Source organism: Hippopotamus amphibius, chromosome 9 (assembly GCF_030028045.1).
Source record: "Hippopotamus amphibius kiboko isolate mHipAmp2 chromosome 9, mHipAmp2.hap2, whole genome shotgun sequence".
Lineage (NCBI taxonomy): Eukaryota > Metazoa > Chordata > Mammalia > Artiodactyla > Hippopotamidae > Hippopotamus > Hippopotamus amphibius.
Window position 1 is genome coordinate 91,813,790 of NC_080194.1, and position 15,619 is coordinate 91,829,408.

General features: G+C 49.6%; 1 protein-coding gene across 1 annotated transcript in view; it reads left to right on the forward strand.

Moving 5' to 3' along the window:
- The first annotated feature begins 431 nt into the window (after positions 1-431).
- The window catches only part of DSCAML1 (DS cell adhesion molecule like 1), a 329,691-nt gene continuing 314,503 nt past the window's right edge, over positions 432-15,619 (forward strand). Inside the window, exon 1 of the mRNA XM_057749582.1 lies at positions 432-549. Within this exon, the coding sequence (XP_057605565.1) occupies positions 447-549 (103 nt within the window). The 5' untranslated portion in view covers positions 432-446. The remainder of the gene's footprint in view (positions 550-15,619) is intronic.

Sequence of the window (15,619 nt, forward strand, 5' to 3'; positions counted from 1 at the left end):
GGTTTCCTTAGGGGGATTCTGGCACTTTTCCTTATAAACCACACATCCCCTTGTCGAATACAAGCCCATTGCAGGCTGTAGGCACTGCCCTCCAGGCCCTTACAATCTAATGCCGTTTGTTAAAACTCACCAAAATTGGAAAGGCTAGAAGTTGGATTTACAGTCCTGCAGAGGGAGGCTGGGTATTTCTGAGGAAGAGAGGGGGGCCTGCCCGGTGGAGCAGGAAGGAGGTTGCTGGAGAAGGTAGGAATAAGACCCTGCAGGAACTTCTGGGCGGGGTAAGTGGGAGGTGGGAGAAGAGATGTCCGGGGGTGCGGTCTGGAATGCTGAGAGGTGGCTTTCTCGGGTCCCCCACTGTGTCCCAGCTGAGCTTCTTCTTTCCACCCCGAAATCTCTCTGCAGTTTTCAGGGAACCCTACACCGTCCGGGTGGAGGATCAAAGGTCGATGCGTGGAAGCGTGGCCGTCTTCAAGTGCCTCATCCCCTCTTCAGTGCAGGAATACGTTAGCGTTGTGTCCTGGGAGAAAGACACAGTCGCCATCATCCCAGGTAAGAGAGGACCGCAGGGCTGCACAGGCAGGGGCGCTGGGATGGGGGCCGGAAAATCGGGGGTACCGTGTTGGTGGTTGAGCTCACCCAGCTCTCGAGGTTGGTTCTGCCAAGTGGTTTTTATTGTTCTGGTGATGCTTTGGCAAAAAAAAAGTGTCTTTGGTCTCGGCTTGGTGCATCTCCGCATGGGGTGGTGACGTGCCAGCAGCCTCTGCTGTGTGTGTGAAGGTCCCATCAGACAGAGGGTGGTCCTGCTCCCCTGAAGGAGTGGGGTCACTGTTTTTCCTGACCACCGGATGTTTGCCCTTGGCCTTAGGGTTGGGAGGCAAGGCTAGAAGGACTTTATATGTGAAAGGCTGTGGGGAGAGGAGGGATACGAGGCTGGCATGCGGTCTGTGTTCTTGGGATTCTTGGAGGACCAGACTTGAGTGAGCATGCGCGTGGAACTTTTATTTCGTGAGCTGCCCCATCAGAATTCTAGCCAGCCTCACACTGTGCCAGGTGTTGGAAAAAGAGATTAATACTGTGTTGTTGGGTCACCTTGTTAGAGCCACTGTGATTGCAAGTCCTTCATTACTGGTTCCTTTTCCCTATGCAGGGTTGTCCCTTCAAAGGAAAACAGGTCTGGAAACCCCAAGAGAGGACCTCAGATCCTCCAAATACCTCCAGGCCTCCAGTTACAAAACTGTGAGGTTTTCCCATCACCGCAGCATTTCTCCCTGCATCCATGCACACTGCAGAGGCCCTGCCGCTTTTTCTTCCTTTCTCCATCAAGGACTTGGTTTTCCTTTCTGTGAAATGAGGGCTCTTGATCAGATGCTCCCCGAGTGCCCCTCCAGCACTGATGGCCCATTGCTGGGCATATGAAATGGTTCTAGTTGCTCGAGGTCTTCAGGTTAGTTGAAGACAGACTTCTACGCATGAAATCTATAAAGCTGGGGTTCTTAATCTTGCTACACAATTGAACCCCTGGAGAGCTCTTTGTAAAACATCAGTGTTTGGGCCCAACCCCAAATCAGTATCTTTAGCAGTAAACCTGGGCATTAGCCGTCTTTCAGTCTCCTTGGGTTGTTCCGAAGTAGAGCTAGGAGACAAACCAATGCTTCGGCACCTCGACAGCCAGTGTGGCAGGATACTTTTTTGAGACATTAATTTGTGTTTGTGCTAGGAACTTTTTCCTTCTCTCAGTCCCAAGCTGATGGCCAGGCCATTATACCTCCTAGTCTCAGAGCTTGTGGTTGGACAGGAATCAGAAGCTACTTGAAGACACCTGCTCCCCCTGCCTTCTGTAAGTGAACAGGAAAGGTTAGGATGGGTGTTCTGGCTGGGGAGGAGAGTCTCTGAGGGCAGTGCACAAACAGGAGACAAATGGATGCTGGAGACAGGGTGGCACTGAAGCCTGCTCAGTGATTATGGCTGGAGGAAGCGGTCAGATCTCACAGGGGTGGCTGTGTGTGGCTCCGTGGGGTCTGGGACTGAGGTCAGGGTTCTTGTATCCAAGTGAGGCATGAGGTGCACAGCCCAAGACCCAGAGTGATCATACAGGCAGGGGCTGTTGTGGGCTGGTGAGGACCAGAGAGACCCTGGGCCTTGGCACGTCCCTGGGGGAACCCCCAACAGTGATGGGGATTGAATGTCCTGTCTCTCCAGCAGAGTCGGATGGAAGGTGATTTAAAGAACATAAAGAAATGTGGTATTATACACCTGAGTTTATGGACCAAGAGTTATACTCATTAAAATAATAATAATAAGTTTTCGAGTGTTTACTATAAGCCAGGCTCTGGGCTAGGAAACTTTCATATATGAACTCATTTTATCCTCTCAGAAAGCCCATACATGTATTTTTTCCCTTCTACTTTACTGAAGAGGAAACTGAGGCTCCAAGAAGTAGACTTCTGGGTCACACATCTTATGCAGAGGGCAAGGCTGAAACCCAGTCTGTTCTTTCAGCCTGTGCCCTGAACCCCGTACAGAGCTGCCTCCCAGAGCCAGTACAAACGTATCCAGTAAAGTGTGACTCTGAGTACATCAGAGGCTTGTGAGCTGTAGGTAAGGAGGGCCTTGGCCTCAGGAAGGCAAAAAGTCAATGCTGTATATATTGAATCTAGAGAAATGGTACTGATGAACCTAGTGGCAGGGCAGGAATAGAGATGCAGAGGTAGAGAACAGACTTGAGGACAGAGGGCAGGAAGAGGAAGCTGGGACGAAGTGAGAGAGTAGCATTGACATATATACACTACCAAGTGTACAATAAATGGTTAGTGGGAAGCTGCTACATAGCACAGGGAGATCAGCTCGGTGCTTTGTGACAACTTAGAGGGGTAGGCTATGTAGGGTAGGAGGGAGGCTCAAGAGGGAGGAGATACGGGGATATATGTATACATATAGATGATTCACTTTGTTGTACAGCAGAAACTAACACAACAGTGTAAAGCAATTATACTCCAATAAAGATGAAAAAATATATTTAAAAAATGCTGGTTTTTAGGGAAGGGTTTGTAGAACTGAGTCAAGTGTAGTGATTAAGAGCCCAGAATCTAGGACCAGACTGCCTGGGCTTGAAACTCACTCCTCTGGGCAATTCTTTTACCTCCTTGGCGCCTTAGTTTCCCTAATGACGATAAAATAGGAATGATGGCTGACCTACTTCATAGGGTTCAAGTAAAAATGAAATGAGTTCATGTATGTCAAATGTTTCAAGCCCTGCCTGCCACACACTGAGGATGGGCTGGAGCTGTGATGATGATTCTTAGGGGAACAAGAGCATTCTCCTCTTGGTGCTGCTGAGTCCTGTTGAGGTGTATGTACTTCTGTGTAACAGGGTCTGTGTCCCCCACTAGGCTGAGTTTCCCAAGGGTGGGACCTGGGTTGTTTCCAAGCACGCATCTTGGCTCCTGATGCACCGCCTTGCATCCCCAAGGCAGATGCTCACCAAATGTTCAGTGGGTGCAGGAATGGAAGGTTGGGAGAATTCTGAAAGAATATGGGAACGGCATGTACAGAGGCATTGGGATAAGGCTGAGTTCAGTGGGCGTGGGCTAGTTAGAAGCTCAGCTCAGACAGGAAAGACGAGGGGTAACTTGGTGCCCATGCGGAGGAGCTGGAGGCAGTGAGCTTCCCCCAGGCTCACGGTAGTTGGTGCTTGTAGTTGGTGCTTCAGGGCTGTCTTTGATGTCAACCCCGGGCTGGTGGCCCCAAAGGACGTAATTATCAGGGAAGGGGACTGGAGCTAATCGGCAGGGCTCTGTTACACGTTAGTTCTGTAGAACCTCTTCCTTTCCTTTAGCTTTGGAGGATTTTCCTCCCCTGCCCAGCCCTCCAGCCCCATCCAAAATCATTGTAGATCCCTCTACAGCTACGTTGTAGATCCAGGGACAGACTTCCCAAAGCGCATGAATCCAACTAACACCCTCCCAGAGGAATTCGTGAGAACCATAGGGAGTGGAGTTTTGCATCCTCCAGCTTCTATAGATGGAGGGCCAGAACTCGGGCCCACCTGCTCCAGGCTTTAATGTTGGAAAATGCAAATTGCTGATTGATTTTTTTCATACAAATAGGATTCTCTGCTATCCATACCACACTGCCCCGTGTGTGTGTGTGTGTGTGTGTGTGTGTGTGTGTGTTGGCTGGGATGTTGGACAGCAGCTTCTCACGGTGGGGGTAGATTTAATGACGAGGTTGCCTTGAAGTGAAGGAAGCACTTAGGAGCCTGAGTGACTTCCCTCTGACACTTCAGGGGCAGCTTCTTGAGCGGGGAAAACGATGTTGACTTTGATCTCTGAGGCTGCAGGGCCGGGCTCAGATCCTCCGCCAACCACCGGGCCAGCAGCAGCAGGTGCGAGAGAGCAGGAGGAGGAATGGAGGCTTATGTGGGCCAGTCAGGGCCCAGGAGACATCTCCTTGGGGAGGCTAGGTGCTCCAGGAGGAGGGTCCCGATGGGGCGGGTGCAGGCCCCTGTGAACGAGGAGCGGGTCCTCCAATGCCTCTCTGAGGGGAGTTAGAAGGACTTAGACACTCGCATCCTAAGCAAGCTCCAGGAGTTGGGTATTGGCTCACGAGCTGGCCTTCCCAGCTGTCCACATTGGGAGGGGCTGGCAAGCCCCCCGGATCTGCTGCTGAAATTCTGAGCTGCTTTTGGGCTGTGCTTTTCATAGGGTAGGTAGAGGCTGGAGAGACAGCCCAAAGTACTGCTTTCCCTAGAGTGGCCAACGACCCCTGCCCCTCTCTTCCTCCTCCTTCCTGCCCCCCAAGCTGGTCAACTTTCTCCCATTGGGCTATTCAAAGATGTGTGTGTAAAAGCACAGAGCCTCTCACCTGAGAGCTGACAGACTCCTACCCCTTCTCTCCTGGGAGCATTGATCTGGAGGTCAACACTCTCCAGAGCGAGTGGGATGGAGGGGGGGTGGGTAACAGGGCGAAGGGCTCTGCAGAAACATGAATTAAAATTAAGGCCTCCAGTGAAGCCGAGGTGTGGTATAATTTCCCATCTGCATGATCACCATTACAGTGCGTGTTCCTGGATATAAAGATAAATCCAGCCCTGTTCCTAAAAGCTTTTAATTTCCACCAGACCTGATTATATTGATGCGGGCTCCTTGTGGGAGTTTCCCAGCATGCTCTTCCCCAACATCCTGACTGGTTGTCTGGGCCCCATTGGGGAGTTTTGGACACTGCTCAGATGTGGGCCAGGTGTATCTGGCGGTGCTGTGCAAGACCAGCCTGGAGCAGCTCCCTCTTCTGAGTGGATGGAGTTTCTGACTGCGGGGCTGTCATTGTGCCTCGGCCAGGTTGGGAGGGTACTGGGGACACTCTGTGTTTGGGGGAGGGGAGAAGCAGGAGCAAGGAGAAACTGGCCAGAGGGATCCTTTTGGAAAAGTGGGCAGTGCTCCCGAACCACAGGTGGGAGTCAGTGAGCCCACCACCCGTTGCCCACCTCCCTAATTGTCCCCAGGTGTTTTCACACCTCTTTGCATTTGCTCCTGTGTCTCCTCTGCCCGGTCTGCACTGATCTTCTCTTCTCCTTATTTTATTTGGTTTTTTTTGAGCATGGATATTTCTTTTTTTTTTTCCTTTTTTTTGGTGGGGGCTGTGTTGGGTCTTCGTTGCTGCATGCAGGCTTTCTCTAGCTATGGCGAGTGGGGGCTACTCTTCGTTGCGGGGTGTGGGCTTCTCATTGTGGTGGCTTCTCTTGTCATGGAACATGGGCTCTAGGCGTGTGGGCCTCAGTAGTTGTGGCACACGGGCTCAGTAGTTGTAGCTCACGGGCTCTAGAGTGCAGGCTCAGTAGTTGTAGCACATGGGCTTAGTTGCTCTGTGGCATGTGGGATCTTCCCGGACCAGAGATGAAACTCGTGTCCCCTGCTTTGGCAGGCGGCTTCTTAACCACTGCTTCCCAGGGAAGTCCTCTTCTCCTTAGCAATCCCATATTCCTCTTTTGTCCTTTAAACTTGGTTCATGTGTGTCCCCTTCCACGAAGCTTTACCTAAGCCTGTAACAGACCTATCACTCCTCTGGCTCCATTCCTGGAGCGCTTATTTCATTGTGTCTCACATTAGAGGCGGCTGTTTCTGTCTGTCTGCTGCAGGAGGGTGTACAACCCCATCTTTTCCATCTCTTTATCCCCAGGGCCCTCATAGCACCTGTTATAGCGTAATAATAATAAGATTGATAATAATATTTATCATGTATTGAGACCTCTTTTGTGTTAGGCATTCCACATATATTATCTCTAATCCTCACAATAACCCTTTAAGAAAGATAGCTTTTTGTTTGTTCGTTTTTCCAATTTTCATAAGTGAGGACAGTGAGGCCCAGGGAAGTTAAACAACTTACCCAAGACCACACAGCTAATAAGTGGCCTGGGTTTGAGCTGGGGGCCCAGGTTGCTCTATTTCCTGCTGCCTCTCCAGAGCAGGCTGCCTGTTAGAAATGGACTATCCTCAGATTCCAACATAGGAGGAGGGCCTCCCCTGTCTCCTGTACTTGATTGGGGGCAGAAACATGTCACCAGCCCTTGCCCTGGCCTCTGGCTCTGTGTGCGGTGACCAGAGGCTTTGGCTTTTCAGAAGGTCAGGAGCTCTCCAGTTGAAAGATCAGTGAACAATCATTCCACCAAGGAGACTTTATCGGGCACTGGCTCTGTCTTGTGCCCAGTGGGAGACACAAAGGTGGTTCTGATCTGGGAATTTAGGATTCTGTTCATGTTGTCAGCTCTAATGGTCAAGGATGGATAATCCCAGCATAATAAACAATCAAATATGATCTTGATTTGCTTTGGAACGCAGGGTCAATGTATTAATTGCATTTTGCTCCAGCTGGTACTAAAGCTGCTTTGATCCCATGACTGTCCACCAACTTGGACAGGGGATGGCATAGATGAGAAAGAGCCCAGGTGCTGCTCAGAAACCAGTTGGACACATGTAGGTTACAAATGGATGGAGTCACTGACTGTCAGAGCTGGAAGGGCATGGAGGTCACGTGACCAGTCTCCTCATTTACTGATAAAGAAACTCAGGCCCAGACCTATGCCCTCTTGTGCCCCTTCCCCCTTCTCTCCTGCTCATTCTCAGGGCACAGTGTCTTAACTACTCATGAGGTGCTTTTCTTTTACTACCAGATTTTTTTCCTTCTTTGTCTGTCTAAAACCTACCCATCTTTCAAAGTCTGGTTCAAATACCCCTTTTCTCCATGATGTCTTTCCCAATTTCTGATAAGAATGGATTTAAAAACCATCCAGATTAACCTCCTTCCAGGGGATCCTTTTCTGAATTCTCTCCAAAATTTATCAGTTCCTTGCTCAAGACACTAATCATATTTTGTCCCTGTAATATTTTAAAATCTGTGTTATCCCCACTCTGAGAACATCTAATCATCAAGAGCAGGAACTATATTTCATTCAGACCCCTTTCCCCTCCAGTGCTCAGAGAAGATGATTAATGATGGTGATGAAATGACAGTCTCTCTCTCCCCTGCTGGACTGCCCTATGGCAAGAAGGAAGGAAGACTGCCTAAGGTCACACGGAAGATTGGTGGTATTACAAGATCTACGCTTGGTGGTCCTTGGTCTCCATCACACCAGGCTGCTTCAGAGCTACCTTGAGAGAGACCACTTCTGTGGTCCCTCCGGTGATGCTTTGTTGTTTAGATGCAAAATTGGGCATCTCAGCTCTTGACTACTTAGGGACCTGGAGAAAATGGGCTGGGAGATGGTCAGTGTGCTAATATGAAACAGATGATGTGCTCAAGGCACTTTAACAAATGGGTGCTAGGCAGAGTCTCATGCCTTGCAGAGGAATTAAACTTGACTGTGACCTGTTTCTTCCCTTTAGCAGCTCCTATCTAGGGGTTCTAGTATCTTCCCAAGAAGAGCTGATACATCAGAAGCTGGGATTCTTTCTGATGATGGCAGCCCAGCAAGGTTCATGAAGGGGAGGGAGGCCTTGGAACAGAAATAGCACATTGGGTGAGGTGACAGCATGGGGAAAGGCAAGTAGGAAAGGGGAGGATGAGGTGACCTGGGGACATGGCTGGAGCGTAAATAAAAGTGGTGGGAGAGAAATCTGGAAAGGATGTCAGGACATTTAACTCAAAAACGTTCTATCTAGTTCCAGGAAAAAAAAAAAAGGCAACCCGATAATAATGACTAATGTTTACCCAGCACTTACTAAGTTGTCAGGCTCTGTTCTGAGCATTTTACATGTGTAGCTCATTTAACCTTCACAGCAAACTGAAGACGAGGGGATGATTATTCCCCACTTTATAGACGAAGAAACTGAGACACAAAGAAGCTAAGTGAATTGTCTAAGGTTAGGAAGGAAGCAGTAGAGCTGCAATCTAAACTTTTGCAGCCGGACTCCATTATTTGAGCTCTTTACTATGTTGTCTCATAAAGAATTAATATACAGAATATATTTTTTAAAAAACTGCTGCAAATCAAGAAAAAGACAACACAGTAGAAAATTGGGTGACAGATATGAACAGACAGTTTACAGAAGAGGTAGAGGTAGGGGGATGTGGCAGAAAGAAGTCAGGCTACGGAGTCTGCTAGTCCTAATCGGTGACCTTGAGCAAGTTACTTTCGAAGCCTCAGTTTTTTTCACCTATGAAATGGGGACAATGAAACCTACTGTACACACAGGATCCTTTAGATGAAAAGTAGGCCTCTGGAGAGACTTGAATTCTCAGAGCAAGAGTGGACTAAACTCAGCAGGGAGATTGCCCACCCAGCTTCATGACGTGCTACCTTTTCTGGGTGCTGGGCTGGAGGCAGGACACGGGCCAGCCAGGGATGCAGCCTCCAAGAGGAGCAGTAGTACTGAGTTTCCCCTAAACGGGCTCTTGAGGAAGCCATAAACAGCTGGGGCCAAGTAGATGACCCCTGCGACATTTTTAATTCAAACAGGCCATGATGGTATCTGGGCAGAATGAGAGAAACAAAACGATTGTAGTATTATTAGTCTCTGTATTTACTTGTTCTTTGCATGGTATCCAATCAAAATTTTGTTGAGGAAGGAATAAAGGGGTGTGGTTTGATACCAACACAGCAAAGATCAACTCCACAAACTACCTGGGTCTCACCTGCTCAGTCTGAAACCCCGGCTCAGTAATAACACTATACAGTTTATAAGGTGCTTTTACATGATCTCATTGGTTCCTCACAGGCACCCCCATCCCCTTCCCCATTTTATAGATGAGGAAACAGATGCAGTGAGGTTCAAGGACTTGTGTATTTAGAAGAAAAGTCAATAAAGAGAAGATAAACACATATGAAGATGTAACATGTATGCAGGGCCCTGTGGCAAGTACCTGGATGTCATCTCATTTAATTCTCCTCTTAACCCCGGGAGGGAACCGTGCTACCCCTATTCTTAGGTGTAAAGACGTGAGATTCAGGGAGGCCAAGCAATTTGCTCCAGGGCACACAGCTTCTCGGTGGCTGAGCCTGTGCTTAGACCCCGAGCTTCTGCCCCTAAAGCCCAAGCTCGCTCTTTGTAACACACTTTAGTGACTCCAGCCTGAGGGCTGTCCTAGGTACTCACGGCCATTATTGTTTCTCTCATCGAGGCAGTTGTGGAGAGGAAAAGGCAGCTGGCCCTTGATTTTGTCGTTGCTGTTTGCTTATTGTTTGCTGTGATGGGGAAGGGAGCCTCGTCTTCCTCCTCGGAGGGCAGAGAGAAAAATCCCACCTTCTAATGCCTTAACACACACTTTGCAGGTTAAGGATTACAAGGAAGCACTCAGAAGCAGCAAAGGAATTCTCTCCTAAATCAGAGGGCCTAAATTGAAATGCTAATCATAGTGGTAATAATAGTAAGAAAATAAGTGATCAGTTATTGAGCCCTTATGTGATAAGTGTCTTTCATGAGTCATTTCATTTCATCTTCATAAGAGTCCTATGTCCTAGGTGGTATCATCTCCATTTTGCAGATGAGGAGCCTGCGGCAGAGAAGCTGGTGATCTGCCCAAGGCCATAGAATGAGGGTGTGGTGGGGCAGGATCTGAGCCCAGAGCGGTTTGATTTCAGCTCTTAGAGGTGACCTGGGCCACCTCGCAGCTGTGCCCTGATGCCTGTGTCATCCTTCCCTCGTACAGCGCTCTCTGTTTATAAAGCAAGTTCACAGGCAGCATCTTATTGAACCCTTCCGACCCCATCTGTAGGAGACACATTCCTAACCTCACTTAACAGGCAGGGGAACCAAGGCTTGGGAGAGCTGAAGGGCCCTCCCAAGGTTACACAGCCGGGGAGGTGGGTACCAGATCTCCGGTGTGATGTTGGCATCCAGGAGCTCATGAGGCGCCCCCTGGAGCGCAGGCCCTCAGCTCCCCACACCCCTTCCAGCCCCCCGGCAGGCGGACGGCTCTGCATTCACGTGCCACGTGGTTGGTTCCAGAAGCATCAGCCGTGGCTCCTCCATCAAACAGAAATGTCTGTGTTTACAGGTGCCTCTGGCGGCGTCTGCGTGTGTCGTGTTTTGCTTTTCCATTTAGTTCATGGTAGGTGCTGCATTTCCAGAGCACCCACTGGGTGAATTTCAGGAGATTTAAGACAATTGCAGGTGAACGCACTGCCCCGGGATCGTGCCGTGGCTGTGGCCATGGAACAAGCGGCATTGTTTGGTTAAGGTGGCACCTCTGTAAGTTACCCTGAAATCAGAGCAGAATTCTTTATAGAAGGTTATCCTACACATAAATCATCATTAGACTACCTCATTTTTGTTTAATGCCTACCTAACTGTGCTGTAGTCTAAAAATGTGTGTTTAGTGAAGTCAAGGGTTGCAGGGAAATTATAGGGTTTTCAAAAACCCATTTGCTTTGCTGGTGCTCGCATCAGAATCAATCTTGCCTTTAGTTCTCAATCTCATTGCAAACATGCAGTGTTGCTTGCCGAATTCTGGCATTTAATGTAGGGTAGCATTTATTCAGAAGAAGCCAACAGTGCTTACAGAATGGTAGAGCTATGTATAGATGGCACTTCCTGCCAAGCCTGTGATTTTGAACTCTGTTGCGTATCAGTGAGACTTCACAGCCAGAGCTGGAGCCACATGGGACGGGGCAGAGCAGAGGCCTGCGCGGGACGGCGGTGGTGGCGGAGGGAAGCTGGCACTCATCATGCCGCAAGCCTCGCGGCGCCAAGTGCATAGCAGGTGCTCAGACAAGGTTTGTTGAGAACCTGGTGGCGTGTTTAACCAGGAAGGCGACTGACCTTTGGATCTGGTTGTGAAGGAGATGGATTTAAATGAGAGGAAGGATGTGGTTCTGTGTTTGCAAGAATAAGGCCTTCATTTGCTCCTGTGATGCCCCACATCCGCAGGGCCTACTTGCAGCCGCTTTTGGGTGGAGTGACGCTGAGCAGCGAAGCTGAGAGGGTGTGGGCTCTGGCCTCAGAGGTGCTTGGGCTCAAATCCTGCCTTGCTCCTTACTTGCCATATGACCTTAGGTAAGTCCTGTAACCGCTCTGAGCTTCAGTTTCCTCAGACGAGAGGAATAGAAATTATGTACTTTTTCTGTATAGGGAAAACATACTTTCCATGTACAGTTTATATTTTTCTATATAGATCTACTTCCTACATATAGATCCTTTCCATTTTTCCCAGTGCTGAGCAGACACATGATTAATGGTCCCAGGATTAGTCATCTTCTTGAGACCTGGAAGGTCTCTGTGAGGAGTGAACATCATCTTGTGTGTATTTAAAAGTGAACATTCAGGTGTGAGCGTCTGGGTGTGGGCATCCCGGGGTGAGTATACAGGGGAGAGCATCCAGGAATAAGTATATAGGAGCATGGGCTTGGCTCTCGTTACCCTGGAGGTCACTTGGCCTTCAGGGTGAAGGGCACAGGCTAGGAAAGTCAGGAGACAACTCTCACCCTGGGGCAGAGGCAGGGTAAGTCCTTCATGTTACCCCACGTGGCTGAAGCCCACCCCCTAATATTATAACCTCAGCTTTTGTCATCTCCCTGGCGTCTTGCTGTGTGCAGAACCCTCGGGAGTCTGGGCACGTGTCTTTTGGGGCTGCCGAGCCTGCCTTTTGCAGTGGAATGCAAAGCCAGTTGGAACCAGGAACCACCCTCCACCTTCCAGTACAGGGGCAGGGGGGCTCAGAGGCTTCCTGTAAATTGGAAGTATTTTCTTCTCACAAGTGGAGATCTCCCCCCTCCACTTCAGGGTCAGAGCATATCTTTAGGGACCTGGAATCTGCCAGAATCTGGACAGTCAGCTGGGAAGCAGATGGCAGAGTGGGAGACAGAAGCCTGCGGCTGTGAGTGGCAGTGGGCAGTGAGGCATCGGATGACCTCTGTCGTCTGTGCGGTGGTCCAGTGGGCTCTTGGGCTTTGTAAAGCAGAGGAATCCCTTCCGAGAGCACATGGCAGGGGTCCGTCTTCACCGCTCCTCAGAATGGGACACAGGAAAGGAAAGGGCTTGTATCTAGAATATTCCAGAGCCTGTTGTTCCTGACACAGGCTGAGGGAAGCAGTCGTGCAAAGCCCAATGGGCTACCGTTGTCCCCTGTCAGGGTCTGCACCCAGGAAGAGGCACAAACTCCATCGGGCTGTTCCTGGCAATGCCATGTCTTAGGTGGACTTCATCCCCTGAATCTCTATAGATGGCTGCGTTGGCATAAGGAACAATCAGTTGGTTGAATTTTCAGTTCATTATTTAATCTAGCGAGTGTTTTTTGAGCACTTCCTGTGCGCAAGATGCTGTGTTATGTAGACAGTGATTCCCAAGGGTCTTTGCTTGAGGATCTCAAGGGATTTGGAGAAATTCCTCTTCCCGCACACCAAAGCAACTCATTTTAATTACAACGCCTGTGAGTGTATGTATATGAATAACATGCACGTGTAACTTGCACATATTGACTATGCACACATATGTACTCACACACTCACACTCACCCTTCTTTGCCTGTGGAGAGGGGTGAGAGCTTCACCTCGTGCACCCTCAGAAACACCCCAGAGCAGAGACCAGCAGACACCTTGGCCCACTGTCCATGGGAAAGAGCATGGCTACGGGAACATCTAGGTCAGAAGTGTGTCTGGATGAGAGTTCGGGTCTGGGCCTTTTCTCCTGAACAAAGAGGACAGCTCCTCGTCCCCTCTTTGTCTTCTGGGTTGGAATGTGGGTGGCCCACATGTTGTGAATTTCATGGACCGTTTTGGATGGGTCACTAATGAGGCCTATTGGGTTCAGGAAGGATAACAGCAGTGTGGAGGGTGTGGGGAATAACCTGCTTATCCTCAGGGGGCTTGCTATCTCACAGGTAGGATGAGCTTGGGGCACAGGTGATCCCAACACAAGGCAGAGTGTGATGAGGAGACGCACGGCCTCTGGGGGCTGAGAGGCGGGAGCCCCGTCTTCTGTGATGAGCTCAGGCACCGCGTAAGGCGGCATTTCCCGTGGGCCCTGGAGGATCCATGTTTTGGCAGGTGTAGCTCCTGCGGGGGCGACTGTTCTAGACCTGTCAGCTCACAACTTTAGAATTGCCTGGGAGCTTTTAAAAAGAAACACCAGTGGCCAGTCCCAACCCTGAACGGTTAAGTCAGGATCCCTGGGGGGAAGACCCAGGCATCTGTATTCTCGAAAGCCCCTGGGTGCATCTGGTGAGCAGCTGGGTTGCAAACCCCTGTTCTGTGTACAGGAGGCCACGGGGGTAAAAAGGCTGAGAACAGAGGCTGCACTTCTGGGGGAGAAAAGCCTGGTTTGTCTGGAGCTCAGTGTGGTTGACGCTGCACGGAGTGCACGTAATTGAAGGGCAGTGGGGAGCCACTGAAGATTTTGAGTAGGGAATGTCCTGGAAGGACTTTCGGGAGTTGGTCTTCAGTGATTAAGGATGCTCCCAGAAACATGGCGATCATCCCTGCTCAGGCTTCTGGAACCCAAGTCAGCCCTTGAATTTCCTAAGAGTGATCACTGGGCCTCCTTCAGGTCGGAGGGCTACAGGCAGGCAACCTCTGTGCCGCACCCCACACTCCCCCTCTGTCTCCTGCCCCCTCCGCAGGGGGCTGCCCCATAACCCAGGGCACTGGCAAGGTGAACACGGGGGCTCACCAGCGAGGCCTGCGGGAGGAAGGGCTCCACAGTGTCACACCCAGGGTTTAAGCAGTGTGGGGATCTAAAGCAAGCTCCACGGCCAGCTCCACGGCCGCTTTATAATATTAGTGAATAAATTTATATTGTGCTTTTAGAGTCTCAGGCACACGTCATATATGTTACACCTGACTCTTGTGACAGTTCTGTGTGAAACAGTGATCCCCGTTTACAGGTGAGCAAACAGAGGCTCCGAGAGGTTCAGTGACCTCCTGCTGCTGCCTCTCTGATTTCTCCTATACTGGGGAGAAGAAAACCTTCCAGACAGAAGTAGGGACCAGGGCGGGCCAGCATTTATTCAGCCCCTGGACTGCAGGCCAAACACTGTGCCAGGCACTGTCACAGATGTGACCTCATGTTTTATTATATATTTTTTAAATGTTTTTTTTTGGCTGCATTTGGGTCTTTGTTGCTGCATGCAGGCTTTTCTCTAGTTGTGGCGAGTGGGGGCTGCTCTTCGTTGCGATGTGCAGGCTTCTCATTGCCGTGGCTTCTCTTGTTGCCGAGTATGGGTTCTAGGAGTACAGACTTCAGTATTGTGGCATGTGGGCTCAGTAGTTGTGGTTTGTGTGCTCTAGAGCTCAGGCTCAGTAGTTGTGACACATGGGCTTAGCTGCTCTGCAGCAAGTGGGATCTTCCCAGCCTAGGGATAGAACGTGTGTCCCATTGAGTTGACAGGTGGATTCTTAACCACTGTGCCACCAGGGAAGTCCTGGGCTCACGTTTTAAAGACAGAACATCTTTTCTGTTTCCTCATCCTCCATGGCCCATGATGAATAGGAAGATACTTGGCCCCACCAGCAGTTACATGACTGGATAAATAAAACCATAAGACCACCATTCCAGGTCTATTTTGGGAGTGTACCTCATCAAGGTCCTTTAGTGTTGTTTGAGCTCATTTTATTCTTGTGACAGGTGGTATCAGCCCCACTTTCAAATGGGGAAACTGAGGCCCAGAGAAATGCCTTTCTCTGTCCAGGTAGCAGAGTCAGATGGCAGGGGAGGCCACACTGTGCAGGGGACGCTGATGCTGCACCTGCTTGTTGTATGGAATTGGGGAGGGGGAGGTGATAATAAAACACACAGCATCTGCCTCGCCACTATGGAGAGCAGTGTGGAGGTTCCTTAAAAAACTAAAAATAGAGATACCATATGATGCAGCAATCCCACTCCTGGGCATATATCCAGAGAAAACTCTAATTCGACAAGACACATGCACCCCAATGATCATAGCAGCACTATTTACAGTAGCCAGGACATGGAAACTATCCAAATGCCCATCAACAGATGATTGGTTTAAGAAGATGTGGCATATGTGTATATATACAGTGGAATATTACTCAGCCATAAAGAAGAATGAAATAATGCAACTTGCAGCAACATGGACGGACCTAGAGATTTTCATACTAAATGAAGTGAGTCAGACAGAGAAAGACAAATATTATCTGGTATCATTTATATGTGAAATTTAAAAAATAACACGA